We start from the raw sequence: 19,794 nt of genomic DNA on the forward strand, positions 1-19,794 counted from the left end.
GGCAGATTGACGAAGTACACTGCTGAGGGGAGCAGCGGGCGGGTCAGGAGAGGTCTGCCACGCCATGTGGTCACCTCTGGGGCAGGCAGGAATCGAACTCATGCGGAAGTGGCTTTAGATTCTCAGTGCTGTGCTTTAACCCGCTGTGCCACCAGGGAGGGCCTATTTTTTTTAATTTTTAAAAAAATTCCCTGGTGAATTTTCTTGGCATTTATTCCTGTGTTGCCTGAAATTCCTAGAACAATGGTTTACTGTCTGACATTAATTTGGAGAAATTCTTAGTAGTTAGTCTTTTGTATATTTCTTCTACATCTTTTTCTGTTGTCCCCACAGCTCCCTTGTTATTCATTTTTTGGCCTCTTCCTCCACCACCACCACCACCCTGTTATTTTCTCTTTTCACTTTTCAGTTGTACAGGATGCTATTTGATAGCCTCAAGTTAAGTGATTCTGTCCTCAGCCATACCCTATAAATAATTAGCCCATACAATGGCATTTGTTCATTTCTGTTAATGTGCTTTTGATGTCTGACATTTATTTTTTTCCTTATTTAGAATTTTGACCTCTCTGCTTCCATTTCCCATCTGTTATAGTATCTATAGTTTATGCATTACCGCCATTAGCATATTGGTCATTGTTTTAAATTCCTCATCTGATAATTTCAGTATAGCTGTCATGTCTGAATCTGGTTCTGATACTTGTTCTGTCTTCTCAAACTGTGTTTTTGCCTTACAGTAAGTCTTGTAATTTTTTCTTGATAAGCAGGCATGATATCCTGGGTAAAAAGATCTAAACGCTGTCATACACCTTTGGTAATATGCTGATAAGATGTTTGGGGAGGAAAAATATCCTATAGTCTTGTAATTATATCTCAATCTTTTTTATGAATTTGTGCTTCTGAACTTTGAACTTTACAGTGCTTCTCAGTATTTCCCACTCACTCCTTGGGTGGGTCATTGTGGTTGGCTGCTGATTTATTCCTCTTTGCCCAGTCAAACTGATAAAACCCTGGCAGGTTAGACTCTTGATTAAGTAGTTTCTCCTGAGAACATGACAAAACTGCTCTTGTATATTTCAAAATGGTACCTTTTCGCTTCCAGAATCACTATAGGATTTTTCTCCAATGTTTACTGTGAAAACCTGGTGAAACTCATCAAGTATGGAATCCCCAGATAACTTGGTCCCCTTGATGTTTTTGACCGTTAGAGTCATCCAAACTTAGCTGACAACAATTTCTTTATTTCTGCAGTAGTTTCTGTGATGATAAGTTGTGACTGTGTAAAATTGCTTGTCAGTTAATCCAGTTTGGGAGGCAGTGGCTTGGCCTGTAACATTCCTTATTTTAAGGAATAGCTCTAAGAGCTATTGACTTTTCAGTTTGTATATGTTTGTAGTTGTTAAAAGGTATTGACTTCTAAGTTCCTTATAGCCAGACTAGAAGCCAAGCTCAGCTTATCTTAAAACTTTTTTGAGAATTTATGTTTGCATCTATTTTTAAGTACAGTCAAATTTGAGTATATATACTTTTTTTTTTAAGATTTATTTATTTGTGCATACAGAACTGGGGTACAGACCAGAGGCTCAGGGGCGGTGAGAAGCTTCACCAGAGACAGAGTGGGGAGCAGAACAGGCAGATCGATGAAGTACACTGCTGAGGGGAGCAGCGGGCGGGTCAGGAGAGGTCTGCCACGCCATGTGGTCACCTCCGGGGCAGGTGGGAATCGAACTCATGCGGAGGCGGCTTTAGATTCTCAGTGCTGTGCTTTAACCCGCTGCGCCACCAGGGAGGGCCAAGTATATATCTACCAGGGAGGGCCAAGTATATATACTTCTTAAGGAGAGTAATCTGCAAAATAACTTCTCAGAAAAGTTAGTCTTTTCTGTGACAATCTTGTTAAGGATCCTTCCTAAATTTTATTGTACACATCAGTTAATGTAAAACTCATTTTGGCTGTATTTTCTTAGACAAAACCAAATATAATAAGTTTGCTTTATTGAGCTGAATAACTAAACTAGCTTTTATCTGGAAATTTGATCTTGTCTTCTTACCTGATTTTTTTTTTTTTTTTACGAAATTCTGCAAATAAGCAAATATGATTAGCTAATCTTAAAATTAATGATTCATTATGGTAGTGAATGACTTGTTTCATTTTTTTCAAGTGGTTTTTGCTTTCTTTATTTTGAAGCTTCTTCGCAGCATGTTGATAACCATGTTAGCTCATCTTCCTACTTGGGCCAGACACCAGCATCACCAAGTAGATATTCGCCTGTTTCAAAAACAATGCTTGCAGATGATGAAATTACAAGGTAAGGAAGTAAATATTCATCTTTATTGCATAAAGTCAACTATTAGATGTAGTTATAGTCAACCAAATAACATAGCCACAGTTTTTAAGGCTTGAAAATCTTTGACAGGTGATGAACTTAATTTGTTTCATTGGAGGGTTCATTGAAGCCTGAAATGTAATAAGTATTTTACATTCCAAATAAATCTTTGCTCTTTTTTTTTTAACTATTGCCCTTTTTCTAGAATTGGTAAACTGTAAAAGCTAAGTGAAGAATGAAACTTTTCATTTTTTTATTTAACAAACATAATAAAATATTATGGCAATTGAATTCAACAAATATTTGAATATATATCGTTTGTTTGATATATATCGTTGATATCCTGACACCACCCTTTTTCACATTATCTCTTGTCTAAAATATTGTAATTAGAATGTGTGGGTTTTTGTTTTGTAAAAGAACTGGGGCATAGGCCAGAGGTAGGGGCAAGAGCTGAGAGGATTCATCAGAGACAGAGTGGAAAACAGAATAGGCAGATTTATTGAAATACACTGCTGAGGGGAGCATTTGGCAAGACAGGAGAAGTTTGCTGAGCCATATGTGGGTTAGCTCCCTGGCCAGGAATCCAACTCAGGCAGTAGAGATGATAGTTCTGAGATTTAACCCCTTGGCCATCAGGGACTTTGATAGGCCTCCCTGTTTTCTATACTTTTCTGTGAAAATCAGGTGGTTGGTTACTGGAGATGTCTTTCTAAAATGGTGTGTTTTATCACTCGCGTTTTAATAGTCACAATATCCTACCCAAATAATTAAGTACAAAAATCTTTATTCTCACATTACGTTTTCTCCATAATTTGATCCTAAGCAATTTGGCAGAGGTTATGTCATATTACCAATGTAAAAATAAATGAAAAAATCCATGCATACAAGCAGTTGATGGTTTTGAAGTTCATTTTTTTCACAACTTTTTCGAGTGATTCATCCATTTAAGCGTTCTAGCATAGAACTGAAGTTTTTAGTATATTACATTGATTTTGTTAATTGTGATTTAAAAATGTATTATTTAGCCATTTTAAAAAATGTAATTCATGATCGTAATTGTATTCACAAAGTTATACAATCATCACTACACCCCAAAACCTTTTCACTACTTCAGACAGAACCTAACCACTAAGTAATATCTACCAATTTCCCTGTCCTCCTAGCTTTTTGTAACCTTTAATCTACTTTCTGTTTCTATAAATTTGGGTATTCTAGGGTATTCATGTAAGTAGAAATCTTATTTCTTGATTAGTATAATGTTTTCAGTATATAACCTTGTCATAGAAAATATCAGAACATAATTCCTTTTTGTGGTTGAATAATTATCTGTTGTGTTTATAGACCATATTTTGTTTGCCCATCCATGTTTTTTTAAAGACTTATGTATGTATTCGTACAGAACTGGGGTACAGGCCAGAGATGCGGAGGGTGAGAGGATTCACCAGAGACAGAGTGGGGAGCAGAACAGGCAGATCAACGGAGTACACTGCTGAGAGGAGCAGCGGGCGGAGGTCTGCCTCACCATGTGGATCTCCTCCGGGGCAGGCAGGGATTGAACTCTTGCGGAAGTGGCTTAAGCTTCTTTGTGCAGTGCTTTAACCCACTGCGCCACCAGGGAGGGCCTGCCCATCCATTTTTTAATGGGCCTTTGGGTTATTTCTACCTTTTAGGTATTGTGAATAATGCTGTGGTAAATACTATCATGCAGTTATCTTTTTGCATCCCTGCTTTCAATTCCTTTAGATATATACTCAAGGGTGGAATTGCTGTTTTCTGTAACAGCAACATCATTTTACTTTCCCACCATCAATATATGAAGGTTACTCTTTCTCTACACCTTAAACAACACTGGCTTTTTCTTTTGTATCTTGTTTTATAATCACTGAAGTAGGTGTGACGTATCTCCTTGTGATTTTTAATGCAGTTCCTAAATGCTAGTGATGTTGAGCATCTTTTCATGTGCTTATATTATTTGAAAGTCAGATTGTATTTCTTTCTGGAACTACTTTGGGTTTTAGCAGTGTATTTTTAAATTAAGTTTTATTTTCTAATGTGAAGTTATAATTAATAAATTTGTTTTAAACTATAATAGGAAATCTAAGCTACAGTCCATCATCTAGCAAGTAAATAAAACAGCACCAACATAATGAAACCTGCTTTGCATCCCTGATCTTATCCTGCTTCTCCCATAATGCCATATTAACTTTTCCTAAATTTTGTATTTATTATTCCCTTTGTTCTCTCACATATGGTTTTCTGTACATATTTCCTAACAACAAGATCTTTAATTTTGCTATTTTTTGACAAAACATAATTTTGTTGAGCTGAAATGGCTAAATAAAGATGAATGTCTGTATGACTGGAAAACATCATTTTTAGTTTCCAGCAGACAGATATGTAAAATTAATTCCACATTATATGGAAGTATCTCAGACTCATTTTTTTAAAAAGTATTCTGTTAACCCTTTTGTTACCAATAGCTTTCTACATTGTTTGAGAAAAATCAGATAAATCTTTAAAATGTTTATCAAGTATACTATTTTCTATTCCCAAATGATAGTCTGTATTTTATCATATCTAAAATAAACTGATGCTGAGACCTACATGGTCTTACCAGAAATGTGAATAGTTTCCATACAAGTATATATAATTGTCAGGAAATGTGAAACATTATTGGTGGTAAAGTATATACAGATTCAGATTTTAGATGGGGTGGGTGCAAAAAAGGTGTATCTTAGATTGGATGAAAAGTGAAGAGAAAAAGAAGACATAAGAAATGATGCTGGCATTACTGCTCCCTGGTACGAAGTGGGCTAAAGTGCAGCACTGCAAAGCTGACCTTGGGCACTTCAGTGCTAGTTCAATCCCTGCCCTGGAGGTGATCCACATGGTACAGCAGACCTCTCCTGTGTCGTCCACTGCTCCCCTCAGCAGTATACCTCATCAGTCTGCCTGTTCTGCTCCCCAGTCTGACTCTGGTGAATCCTCTCACTGTCTCTGCACCTATGGCCTGTACACCCAGTTCTGTATGCATAAATAAATTTTAAAAATAAATGATGCTTAATTATTTCATATAAAAAACCTGGAGATGGAAATTTCCACTATTGGTATAACAGTCTAAAGTCCATACTTTCTCTAGGATTTACTTGGTGACATCCCATATGTCCAAGCCATTAATGGCATTTTATTGTTTCTTCTGTTGGGGGGAGTTACTTTGGTTAGAGACAGACAAATATGCTCATATTGGGGCACAAAATGTACTTTATTCTTATTAGGGTCTGTCTTTTTTTTTTTAAGATTTATTTATGCATACAGGCCAGAGGTGTGGGGGATGAGAGGATTCACCAGAGACAAAATGGGGAGCAGAACAGGCAGATTGATGAAGTACACTGCTGAGGGGAACAGCAGGAGGGTCAGGAGAGGTCTGCCACACCATGTCGGTCACCTCTGAGGCAGGGAATCAAACTCGTGCTGCAGTGGCTGAGGACAACTTCACAGTGCTGTGCTTTAACCCGTTGCATCACCAGAGAGGGCCTAAGATCTGTCTTTAAGGAAAGTGATGATAAAAGTTTCCTTAATTTCTTACAAGGGGAAATAGGGGTATAACCTCACCTTAGCAAGGGTGAATAGGATTGCAATGATTGTTTAGTAATGATTCACCCTTTTGGGGATTGGAAAGATGCCTGCTTTCTCTAAAACAAAAAGATTATACACCTTCTAGATCTAGTTTGCAGGAGGTACTGATGGCTTCATAGAAAATAAAGTATATACAATATCAACTTTTAATGAGAATTTATATTTCTTGAATACTCTATAATTTTTTAATTTCTTAATTTTCTCCCACTTGATTCAATTTCATGTTTGTTTTTAACATAAATTTTTAGTTTTTATATAGAATTATTACTAGGTTTCTTCCAAGCTTTAAGGCTTAGAAAGAATAGTTTTACCCCATAGTTTTGAAAAACTTTTAAATTCCATCTAGCTTTCTTTATAGTTTGATAGACTATCAAGTACTTCATAAAATTTCTAAGATTTTTATTTATTTTTTTTTTTTAATTTTTAGGGAGCCTAGGAAAGTTGTCCTTCATCGTGGCTCAACAGGCCTTGGTTTCAACATTGTAGGAGGTGAAGATGGAGAAGGAATATTTATTTCCTTTATCTTGGCTGGAGGACCTGCTGATCTTAGTGGAGAGCTTAGAAAAGGAGATCGTATTATATCGGTAGGATATGTTAATCAAAATAATGTTCTAACTATGACCTATTTTTAAAGTTTTATTTTTTGTATCCTGAAGTCATAGGAAGAATTTTTATTATCTTACTAACACTTTACAACTTAACTGTAAAATTGTAGTTTTGTCAGAAATGTTCTATGATAAATTTTCTTTTGATACTTGACTCGCTTATACAAAGGGTCAGTGCTTTTGAAGCACAGATATAAACACATCCAGCAGTATGTATTTGTTGACTGCATGGTTCTCTATATGTCTAATAGCAAAACTTTATTACATGTATAGCTGAACTCTTCTTTATAGTTTAATTTGTTGCTTAATCTATTATTATTAAAAGAAATTTTAAGTTGTTTGAATGATATTGGGTTTAACAGTTTATCCTTGCAGTACTTTTTTTTCTTTGAAACTGTTGTTAGATGCATTTAAGTTTAGAATCAGGTCATTTCTTCCTCATGAGTTAGTTTCTCGTGTAATAATTCTCATATAATAATAGTTATACTAATAGTTTCTACCTTAAAAATTGTATTAGCTGATATTAATGTAGTTATTCTGGTTTTATTATTTTATATCTGTCTCTTCTTTTTACTTTCATTTTGTCTTTTGTGGTCATTACCCATATGTTGTTAACTAAAATCAATCAGTGGTTTCCCTGTTTCCCCTAGTGACACATAGAATTTGGGAATTTTAATTCCATTTTTGTGCTTTCTCTTTTACTTTCAATTCATTTATAGCCCCTAAACCTTGTAGTTTTTTTTTACAGTTAACTCATCTGCTCTATATTATTTTTTCTGTTCATCCCACTTCTTATCTCTCACTTCTTTTTTCTATTCCCCACTGGACCACTAAAAACATTTGAATTAGACTTCAACAAATCCATAGGACTCTCTTGTCACTGATCATTTAATACTGAGTCCCACATATACATAGGAGTTCTTTTATGTTATAAAATATCACATGGCTACTTTATTAAAATATATTGTTTAAATGCTGTAGTTATTACCATAATTCAAACTAACAAATTATTTTGTCTGCTTTTGACAAACTGCATTTACATTGATTCAAAATAAAACTATTGCCATATTTTCAAGTAAACTCCCAGGTCTATTGCAGCTTGCTCATTGGTGGCCAGTGATTGAAGTGTCTCTGATTACTTCCTTTCTAAGAAAAATTGGTATTGCTTTGAGTCTTGTCTGCATTTGAACTTTATACGTACCTGGATATTTGTATCACAGATACAGGTCCAAGAGAAAACACAAAACATAAAAAGGATCTATACAGTGTATAACATCATTATAACATCATCAACACTGGCTGCCTTCTATAGGCAGCCAGTAGCTTGTTCTAGTTAGAATATTGTCCCCAACTGTATTGATACGCTGAGACAGAACCACCCTTATATCCTCTTGTCCCTTCCATCAACCTCAGGGAGCTCTGGATGTTTATTGATATCCACTGGTTTTTTAAAGTGTTCTTATATTCTCAAACTGTCTGCTATCTAGTTGCCCAGTATTTGTTTTTATAGGTCTGATTTACTTTACTGCACATAATTATATACAGACCCTCCATTTTGTTGAAAATGACTGCATTTTATGCTTTCTCATGGCTATGCTGCATTTTGTGGAGTGGATAGATATACCACCTCTTCTTGATCCATTTATCCATCATTGGACTTTTGGAGTGTTTCTGTGTCCCAGCTATTGTAAATAATGCTGTGATAAACATTGTGAAGTACATGGGTGTTGTATTGACGGTTTCATATTCTGTAGTTATATGCCCAAGAGTGGGATTGCTGAGTCATACAGTACTTATAGTTTTAGCTTTTTAAGGTAAATCCAGGTTGCTTTCTCCATAATGGTTGTGCCAGTTTACATTTCTACCAACAGTGTAATAGAGTTTCTCTCCACATCTTCACACTTATTGTTGGAGGTCTTTTTAATATGTAGCATTCTCATGGTATGAGATGATGTCTTATTGCAGTTTTAAACAGTGTCTCATTTAGGAGCATGAGTGTTAGTCTTCTGGATATCCTCTTTGGTGAATTGTCTATTCATATTTGTTGCCCACTGATCAATTGGGTTACTTTTTTAAGTGTTGTTGAGTGGTATGATTTTTCCTGGATACTACTCCTTTATCATTTATGTATTTTGTAAATATATTCTTCTATTCAATAAGGTGCCTATTATTGTTGTGTTTTCTTTTTCTGTAAAGCATTTTAATTTGAGGTAATCCCAATTGTTTGTTTTTATTTACCGTGCCATAGGATTTGAGTCACCAAAATAATCTTTATTATTGATATTGTGGAATATATTACTAATGTTTTCTCCTATGTATTATTGTCATAAATCTTACTAAGACTTAAGGATTAAATCTTTAATCCTTTTAAATTTTATTTTGTGTATAGGGTTAGTGTGTAATCCAGCTTCATTCCTTTATGTGTGGTTTTCTCATCTTCTCACTACCATTTATCAAAAAAGACTGCCCTTAGCCTGTCTTTAAGTTCATAGATACTTTATCATGCATGTACATTGTTTTCCATTGATCTGTTTATCAATGTTGTGTTAATACTACATTGTTTTTAGTACTATTGCTCTTATAGTGAAGTTTGAAGTTGTATAACATTATAATTCCATTTATCTCCTTTATGTCTTAGGGTTGCTTTTGCAGTGTGAGGCCTTTTGGGATTGCATTAAATTTCATTATTTTTGGCTCAACTTCTCTGAAAAACATTGCTAAGATTTTAATGCAATTCCATTAAATTTATACATCATTTTAAGCAGAACAGTCATTTTGATTATATTGATTCTTACCATCAATGATCAAGGGAGATCCTTCCATCTCCTGTGTCACTAAGTCCTCTAATAATACCTGTAGATCTTTTACCTCCTTGGGTAGATCGTACCAGAGAATGGAGTTACAATAAATGAAGTTTATTTTCTTAATTTCTTTTGTTTCTTGATCATTGTTCATAAAAAGCTTATCAATTTTGTATGTTGATTTTGTAATCTGCCACTTTTCTGTATTCATTTATTACATCAAGTAACATACTGATAGTGTCTTTAGAATGTTCTATATATAAAATCATACCTGCAAATAGTCGTTGTTTCACTTCTTTTTTGACTTGGATTCCCTTTATATTCTGTTTTTGTTTGTTAGTTCTGATTAGAACCCTAATAATAAGTTAAACAGAAGTGGTGACAGTAGGCATCCTTCTCTTACTCCCAGTGTTAAGGGTAAACTTCCAGTTTTTCATCATTGGGTAGTCTATTGGCTATTGGTTTGCAACATATGACCTTTATTGTATTGTGGCAGGTTCCTTCTTTTCCCTTTTTATTTAGAGTTTTTGTCATAAATGGGTTCTGAGTTTCATCAAGTGCTTCTCTGCATCTCTTGACATTATTACATTATTTTTATCAATATTATATAGTACATTGATTGATTTACCTGTATTAATCCTTCCTGGGACTGTCTCATTTGATCATGGTGTATAATCCTTTTTATATACTGTTGAATTAAATTTGCTGGTGTTGGATATTTTTACAACAATGTTCATCAGGGATATTGGTCTATAATTTTCTTGTGCTGTCTTTGTTGGTTTCAATATTAAGTTAATCTGGCATTATAAATTGCACTAGAGAGCATTGTACTTTAAAAATCAATTTTAATAAGGTAGATATTAGTTCTTAACAGTTTGATAAATACATTGGTAAATCCATTTCTGGACTTAGGGTTTATTTATTTATTATTTAAGACATTTTATTACTGTTTCAATTTCCATGCTTTTCATCCATCTATTAATACATCTTTTTTACGGATATTGGTATATCGTTGGTATTTTAATAGATATTATGTTTAATCGGTAGATTGCTTTGAATAATGTGGCTTTTTTTAAAAAAAGATTTATTACTTATTTGTGTATACAGAACTGGGGTACAGGCAGAGGCTCAGGGACGGTGAGAGGCTTCACCAGAGACAGAGTGGGGAACAGAACAGGCAGATGGACGAAGTACACTTTTGAGGGGAGCAGCGGGCGGGTCAGGAGAGGTCTGCCGCACCATGTGGTCACCTCCGGGGCAGGCGGGAATCGAACTCATGCGGAAGCGGCTTTAGATTCTCAGTGCTGTGCTTTAAGCCGCTGCGCCACCAGGGAGGGCCTAATGTGGCTATTTTAATGATATTAATTCTTCCTGCCCATGAGCACAGACTTCTTTATTTGTTTAATGTCTTCTCTTACTTCCCTTAATAAAGTTTCATAGTTTTTTTTTTAAGATTTATTTATTTATTCATACAGAACTGGGGTACAGGCCAGAGATGCAGAGAGTGAGAGTATTCACCAGGGACAGAGTGGGGAGCAGAACAGGCAGAGCGAGGAGGTACACTGCTGAGGGAAGCAACGGGCAGGTCAGGAGAGGTCTGCCATGCCATGTGGATCTCCTCCAGGGCAGGCAGGGATCGAACTAATGCGGTGGTGGCTTAAGCTTCTTAGTGCAGAGTGCTTTAACCCACTGCGCCACCAGGGAGGCGCCGAGTTTCATAGTTTTTATTATACAAGTCCTTCACCTCTTTCATTAAGTTTGATACCAGGTGTTTCATTCTTTTTGGCATTATTGTATATGAAACTTATTCTTTATTTCCCTTTCTTCTGATATTGTTCACATATAGAATGTCATTGATAGTTGTGTATTGGTTTGTGTACTGCCTTACTGTATTCACGTATTTCTAGAGGCTTTTTGAAAAATCTTTTGAGTTCTCTAAGTATATTAGCCTATCAGTTGAGACTAGTGACAGTTTCACTTCTTTTTCAATTTATACTGCTTTTATGTCCTTTTCTTGCCTAATTGCTTCAGCTAGAATTTTCAAGACTGTGTTGAATAAGAGATGATATTTGACATCCCTGTCTTGTTCCTGATCTTAGTGGAAATGCTTCAGACCTTTCACCATTGAGTTCATGACACTGTAGGTTTGTGATACCCAGTTTTTTTAATATTTAGATAGGTTCCATTTCTTACCATTTTGGGATGATTTTTATAATAAATGATTTTTGAATCTTGTTAAATGCTTTTTAGCATTCTTTTAGATAATCATATGAGTTTTGTTTTGCATTTTGTTGATCTGATGTATGATTGATCAATTTACATACATTGAACCAGCCTTGCATATCTGGGATGACCCCTACTTGACTATGGTGGATGATTCTCTTGATATACTGCTGGTTTTGGTTCTGCTAAGATTTTTTTGAGAATTTTTCCATACATGTTTATTAGAGATAGTGATCTAGTTTTCTTTTTTTGTGCTGTCTTTGTTTGGTTTTGGGATCAGGGTAATGTTGACCTCATAAAATATATTGGAGAAATTTACTTCCTTTTCAATTTTTTTTTTTTGAATAATGTGTGTAAAATCAGTATGAGATCTTCTGTATAGGTTTGGTAGGATTCACTGGTGAAGCTATCTGACCCTAGGTCTTTGTTCTTGGGGAGGCTTTTTATTACTCTTTCAATTTTTAGCACTTGTGATTAGACCATTTAAGCTGTATATTTCATCCTGGTTCAGTTTAGGAAAGTTATACTAGTCTAAGAATTTTATCTTCTTTTAGGTTGTCCAATTTGTTTGCCTAGAGATTTTTATGATAGATTCTTAACAATCCTGTGTATTTCTGCAGTATCTGTTGTAATTTCCTTTCTCTTATACTGATTCTATTAATTAGGGTTTTCTTAAGTATAACTAATATCTTGTCAATTTATTGGGTTGTTGGAAAAGTTATGACACAGTTTTGCTCAAAAAACATAGAAAAAATATGTCATGACTTTTCTGACAACCCAATATTCTTATGGTTCTTTTTTCCAGAGTCAACTAACGGTTTCATTGATCTTTTAAACAATTTTCCTGTTTGCTATTTCATTTATTTCTGCTCTAACTTTTATTATTTTTTGCTTTCTGGTCATGGGGTGCTTTCATTTTCTGGTTTATTCAGCTGCAGAAACTAGAAAAAACTTGGTTTTTTTTTTATGTGGGTCAGTATACTAGTTTCTCTCATAGTACTGCTTTTAAAGCATCTCATAAAGTCTGGTAGCTTATCTTGCCATTAGTCTGTTTTTTTTCCAGGATTCCATTTATAGTTAATTACTAGTTTTATAGAGTTGTGTTCTGTGAAGATGCTTGATATATTTTCTAGACTTATTTATGTCCTAGCATTTGATCTTTTGATCTAGTCTCAAAAAATTTTCTCTGTGCACTGGAGAAGACAGTGTATGCCTTGCTTCTAGGGTGAAAAACTCTGTAAACATCCAGTAAGTTCATCTGATCTAGGTCTTCAATTTCAAGCTCTATTTCTTTGTTAATTTCTGTCTGGATGATCTACCCTTTGTGTCAGTGGTATGTTGACATCTCTGACAACAATTGTATTTTTGTTATATTATGTTTTAGTCCTGTTTATGACTGCTTTATATAACTAGTTGCTCCTATATTTGGAGCATAAATATTAAGAATTACTATCTTCCTTGGTCCTTGGTGAGTTGTTCCTTGAGAATTATATTGTGTCCATCTTTGTACTTGATTAACTTTTTTAACTTATTGCTGTAAGCATAGCAGTTTTTGACTTACTATATGAGTTATTAATATGTTTGACCTTATTCCATCCTGTTGTTTTAAGTTGTTTTTATCTTTTGGACTTAAATGGGACTTTCATAAAGGTATTAGTGACTAGAATTTTTTCACCCACAGTTTTAGAGCTATATATATATATTTTTTAAAGATTTATTTATTTGTACATACAGGACTGGGGTACAGGCCAGAGGCTCAGGGGCGGTGAGAGGCTTCACCAGAGACAGAGTGGGGAATAGAACAGGCAGATTGACGAAGTACACTGCTGAGGGGAGCAGCGGGCGGGTCAGGAGAGGTCTGCCACACCATGTGGTCTCCTCCGGGGCAGGCGGGAATGGAACTCATGCGGAAGTGGCTTTAGCTTCTCAGTGCAGTGCTTTAACCCGCTGCGCCACCAGGGAGGGCCCTAGAGCTATATTTTTTTAATCATGAATTCAGGCTACTCACATGTAGGGTGATTACTTATATGAACTGTTTATTTTCTATCATTTTGGTTTTGATTTTTGATTCTTACATTTTTCTATTTCTTTTTCTCTTTGTTCCTGTCTACTTCTTCTGATGACTTTCCTTAGTATTTCTGTCACTGTCTTTGCTTCTTTAGTTGCTGGTGTCTATTCTGGATTTTCAGCCAATAATTACTATGAGTTCATTTAAATTCCTATGTTTTAGGTCCTCCATGTGCTGATGTTCGTGACATTTAACTATTCTGATTTTACTCATTTCTTCTTCTCCTGTAATATTTCGTATTGTTAATTCATAACATTACTCTTGGTACTCTTGGTACTCTTGGTACTGGTGTTAAATTACTCTTGTCATTTTGCTAAGGAGTTTATGCTTACGGTTTTTCTTTTTTTATGGAAAAACTCCTTCAGGTATTACTTCAAGAGTGGGTCTCGTGATGGCGAACTCTATTAGCTTCTATTTGTCTGATAAAACATTTATTACTTTTTCATACTTAATTGATAATTTTGCAGGATGGAGAATTCTTGGCTGACAGTTCTTATCTTACAGGGTTGAGAGTATTTTCTTCTACTCTCTTCTTGGTTGGAGATTTCTGGACTGAAATCCGGGGATATACTTATCAGTTGAAAGTCCTTATCAATTGTTTATTTTTCTCTTGCTTCTCTTTATCATGCCAAAAAAAAAATTATCTGTAATTTTTGATAGTTTGGCCTTGTTGTATCTGGGTGTATGTCTTTTGCATCTAAGAATTTAGGTGTTCTCTCTACTTACAGAATTTCCATGTTTAATTTGAGAAGTTCTCATTTTTTTTTTAAGATTTATTTATTCATTCATATAGAGCCTGGGGTACAGGCCAGAGATGCGGAGGGTGAGAGGATTCACCAGAGACAGAGTGGGGAGCAGAACAGGCAGATCGACGAAGTACACTGCTGAGAGGAGCAGTGGACGGGTCAGGAGAGGTCTGCCGCGCCATGTGGATCTCCTCCGGGGCAGGCAGGGATCGAACTCATGCGGAAGTGGCTTAAGCTTCTTAGTGCAGTGCTTTAACCTGCTGCGCCACCAGGGAGGGCCCTCTCATTTTTTTTTAATAGGTTTCCTAACCCTATTTCTTTTTTATTCCCCTTCTGGAAGTCTAATCATTTATAAGTTTCCTCTTCTCATTGACTCTGATATTTATCATAGAGTTCATTCATTTTTTTTTTGTCTTGATATATTTTTCTTCTGTTTACTTTGTTTGAGTCTTCTATAGCTGAAATTCTTTTGCTATTCTGGTTCTTTTTAAACCACTTAGTTTGTCTGCATTTTACTCAGAATCTTTATGATCTTTTTATATACTCACTCTCTTTAGTGAAGAACTTTCTGTTCCTGGATCTCTTTTCTGAGATCTTGACTATCTGTTTCAGAATCTTTATGATCTTTTTATATACTCACTCTCTTTAGTGAAGAACTTTCTGTTCCTGGATCTCTTTTCTGAGATCTTGACTATCTGTTTTCAGTGGCCTTCTAGTATCTCACTTAATATTTTTTAATGTTGTTTTGAAGTCATTGTCCGATAGGTTCTCTATTTCTGTATTCTTTATACTTGTCTCAGGACTTCTGTACTTGTCACTTGCTTTTCTACTTGTATTGCTACGTTACTTGATTCCGAAACATGGGTATTGTCTCATTTTTGATACATATGTGTGTGAATGTTGTGGTGCTAGAGATTTATCTTTCTTTGTCTTTTCCTTAGTTTACCTCCCCCTTCCCCCCCAGTATGAGGTAGAGGCAAGAGGGGATATCAGGCTTTAATACTCAATTGTGGTTTGAGTAGTGACATTAGTCACTTCCATCTCTTGTTTTGTTCCACAATAAGCAGTATTCTGTGCTTAGGATATCTTCACTTTGCTCCCCACCTCCCTGTTTCTTTCTTCTAGGAATTGTGATCTATGAAACTTGGGGTTTTTAGGCTTCACACTATGGGAATAATTTTCCCACAATGGCCATCGCTGCTCTGCCTTTGTCTCAGCTGCCACTTCTACAGGGCTGGGAAGGATACAAATCATTGGTTTGTCTTTTGGAAAGAATTGTGATTTTACTCTAAAACCTTCTTTTTTGGTGTAGGCTTTTTATGGAGTCTAGCCTGGCTCCACCTGGATTTTCTTTGAACTCCCATGGGAGTGGAGGAGAGGTTTCCTTCAGTGGACATAATGCCTCCCCAGTTGCATTGTTTCCAGTTTCCCAGGTCAGAGTCTGCTGAATTCTCACTGTCCTGGGTTGGGCCCAGGCCTACTTTTATGTCAAAATTTTGCAGTTTCCTGGATTTCCCTCAGTGGAGCTTGGGAAGTCACCCCTCAGCCCTGACCATGCACCCTTTCACCTCCTCCTATCCTTTCCCAGCAGCACCCACCAACCTTAGTTCTTAAACTCCCTGAGGATGCCCTGGAGCCATATAACTGGATCAAAGCATATGGATTTCTAGGAGCACACATCAGGTTTTTTTCCTACTTGTTTTCAAAGGCAAAGATAATTCCAACCTCTTTGTTCTGCCATGTTGTGGGTATACAGACAACAACAATGTTTAACAACGTTTCGAGCAGTCTTACTATAATAATCCAGATCTGGAAATGACTCAAATGTCCATCACCCTCAGGGATTAAATAAGTTATGCAGTATATACTATTCACCAGTAAATAGTAATGAACTACTGGAATCAAAACAACATATATGATGCTCTAATAATGGATACTGTTGAATAAAACAAAGTAAAAAAGCTATAAAAATATGTACTATATGATTCTATTTATATGATAGTCATTAACATGCAACACTAATTTGTATTAATAGAAGTTATAAAGTGATTGCTAGTGAGTGGCCTGAGTATAAAGAGAATTTTCTGGGTGTGTTGATGGAAAATTCTATTTGAGTATGTATAGTTGTTGAAAAATCCTTCCAATTAAACCACTCAAACTTTTAGATTTTACTGCTTTTAAATTACTGTTTGAATTTCTTAAATAAGCTATGCTATAGTAAGGACAAATTAGTGGCAGGGGTGGATTATTTTTTAAATGATGTTAGACAAATTAGCTACTTTGAAGAATAAAATTAATTATAGCTTCAATTCACACCTCATACCAAAATAACTTTTCAGTTGGCTTATAGTTAAGTGTGTAAAACTCAATGCAAAAATAGATGTTTCTTAAATTGTTCACATAGGGACTACCTTATATGGGTCACTTACACGCTGCTAAAGTATATTAAGCTGACCGTTACAAACTGGTTAAACATTGAAAGCTGTGTATCCAGAAGCACCGTGGTCTCAATTTTAAAACTAAGTGCCAAACAGTCCAGTCCAATTGCTCACTATTGATGTGAATGCAAATTAAATATATTCTTATAATTTGGCAATGTATGTTAATAGCATTGAAATATGTAAAACTGGGGCCCTCCTGGTGGCACAGTGGGTTAGGACACAGCACTGCAAGCTGGCCACAGCTGCTTCAGTGAAAGTTCGATCCCAGCCAGGGAGGTGACCACATGGCGCGGCAGACCTCTCCTGACCCACCCGCTGCTCCCCTCAGCAGTGTACTTTGTCAGTTGGCCTGTTCTGCTCCCCACTATGTCTCTGGTGAAGCCTCTCACCGCATCTGTGCCTCTGGCTTATACCCCAGTTCTGTATGCATAAATAAATAAATCTTTTTTTAAAAAAAAAGTACAAATGATGACACTTGTTGATTTTTCAGTTTGTCAAATTAAGATCCATTTCTCAAGAAATTGCCAGACAACATTCTGAAAAACTTGAGGAAAAATAAAATAACTTTGGTTTTGCTCACTTGATATTAAACATTGTATTTTTAGTGAATAAAATGTTTTGATTTATAGCAATGTTATTTGTTGTATGACATTTTTAGTAAATCAGAACAAGAAAATATTTTAGTGATAAAGTGATTTTTAACTTTTTTTAACGTGTAAGCTTTTTTTTTTTTTTAAGGCTGTTGTGCTATCTAATCTGTGTAATCATTTTCTTTCAAATTTAAGCTTTGGTTTGATTTGCAGGTAAATAGTGTTGACCTCAGAACTGCCAGCCATGAACAGGCAGCAGCAGCTTTGAAAAATGCTGGCCAAGCTGTCACAATTGTGGCACAGTATCGACCTGAAGGTAATAATAAAATCCTTGTTCTCTAATCTTACTGTTTCAGTTCTTAAAATCCTTCTTAATATTCATGTTTAACTTTGAAGCTAGCTGGTTTATGTTTTGGTTGATTTGTTAGTCTAGTATTTGTTTGCTCTGAACGTAATTCACTCTCCAGATCTAAAGTTTTTATAGAATTTAGTAACTTGTATCTACCAAATGTTTTGAATATTTTGCCATAATTTGGATTGATTTTCAAATGGTTTTTTTTTTTAATCTGTTCTATAGCCAGACATACCTTTTTCCATACTTTTTACTAATTCATTGGTCCAAAAGGATAATGAAAACTAAGCAAGGATAGTATCATTGCCTAAGTTTCTGCTTTTAAGTTAGATTTTATTTATTTATATCAAGGTTTAATACCTTGATTTAAGAGGATTTCTAATGCCTTTCTTGCTATTCAAACTATAGAAAAACATTATAAGCTTAAGATGTAGTATGTTTTTAGATTTTTCAGTTTCGTTGGAAATGACCTTTCTGAGTTCCTAGGGGAAGAAGGTAGTAATGGAAAATATGAGATCATGCCATTATAACATACATATGAGACTCTTGTATACACCAACATAAACACTTCTCCAGTAAAAGCTCAGTGGAATTTTAAAAACTTAAACACCCCAAAGAATAGCATAGCATACTGGTTAATGTTCATAAACAACAAGGTAAAAGATGTGTGCTTATTATAGTCACACATAAAAAGATGGAACTAAAGGAGCCAAGTGAAACATTCTGTAATTTAACAACTGTTAAATTTATCATTCTTTTCCTGAGTGGAACTTATTTTTGAACAAAACCTAGTAGATCTTTTGAAAGATCAGAATAGTAAGTTGGGCATTGCTAGCTACTTCAAAATATGTAGTTTTGTAAACCTCAGCCTTTCATATTCCATAACTGAACACGGCTATATATTTAAACTAACCGTTTACATATGGGCTAATGTAAGCAATTGGAATGACGGTTTCTATTCTGTGAGAAATGAGGTGCCAGTGGGACCACATTTACCTTTATACTTCTGGCTAATACAGCCTTGCACTCTTGAGTATACTCTATGGCACCTTTATAATCACTGGTTGTTTAATATTATAGATATCTTCAAAATTATTTGTTTATAAGGAATGTAAACTATTAAGTATGATTAAGAGTAAGTTACTGTCTGCTCCCTAATCTCCCCCAGAGAACACACAAAAGCAGCATGAAAATAAAAAACACACATAGACCCACACACGCATTTCACAAGAAGCAAAATTATAAGAAGACAGATATAACATCTGAACAGCAAAATAAACAGTGCTTAAGATGAAATCTAACAGAAGCCACCTGGAAAGAGTAAAACCAGAAATGCAGAATCTTAAGAATATTTAGCAATGGCAGACTTAAAATATATAGTGGAAAATTGGTACTTCCTAAAGATATTTTGAGGTATAAAAGAACTGTTCTTTGTTTATGGCAAGTTTCGTGGGAACTGAAACAGAAGCCAGTATTGATGTGGTTTGGATTAGAGATATAGAGGACACATATCTAGTTCAAGCATTCTGTCTTGGTAGCATTAGATAATGTCAGTCTTTGATTATAAAGGCTATAAAAATAACCTTTGCTTCCATACATCTCATACCCCTAAGTTTTTTGGTCTAGCCAACTGAGCCAGCAAAATCCAGCTCATTCAATGATAAGTAATTTAAAAGGAACTAGCTGAGAATTTATACAAAGATACTAATATATGAAGAAGTGGAAACAAATGGCAAAACTTAGCAACATACTGTTAGTCACATACACACAAATAAAAACATTGACATAAATCAGATGCAATTTTGAGCTTAATGTTTTTAGCAATTTTTAAATTACTTCTTTGTAATACCGCAAAGTATAAATGTAAGAACTGAACAAAAAGAAGGTTTAACAGCCAGCAGAGATTAATTTTCAACTAGCAGAACCAAGGAAAGCAAACCAGTTTCTTAAATTGGAAACCAAAGACAAAGAGACGCTATAGAAAATTGATAGAAAACAGAAGATA

At 35.1% G+C, this 19,794-nt stretch overlaps 1 protein-coding gene across 16 annotated transcripts in view; it reads left to right on the forward strand.

Moving 5' to 3' along the window:
- DLG1 (discs, large homolog 1 (Drosophila)) overlaps positions 1-19,794 on the forward strand; it is a 206,024-nt gene that overhangs the window by 139,742 nt on the left and 46,488 nt on the right. For all 16 annotated transcript variants that reach the window (XM_004675115.2, XM_012733445.1, XM_012733432.1 and 13 more), the window contains 3 exons: positions 2,186-2,306; positions 6,391-6,547; positions 17,651-17,753. In XM_004675115.2, the coding sequence (XP_004675172.1) occupies positions 2,186-2,306; positions 6,391-6,547; positions 17,651-17,753 (381 nt within the window). The remainder of the gene's footprint in view (positions 1-2,185; positions 2,307-6,390; positions 6,548-17,650; positions 17,754-19,794) is intronic.

The sequence above is a fragment of the Condylura cristata genome, unplaced genomic scaffold (assembly GCF_000260355.1).
Source record: "Condylura cristata isolate star-nosed mole 26May11 unplaced genomic scaffold, ConCri1.0 scaffold00003, whole genome shotgun sequence".
Classification (NCBI taxonomy): domain Eukaryota; kingdom Metazoa; phylum Chordata; class Mammalia; order Eulipotyphla; family Talpidae; genus Condylura; species Condylura cristata.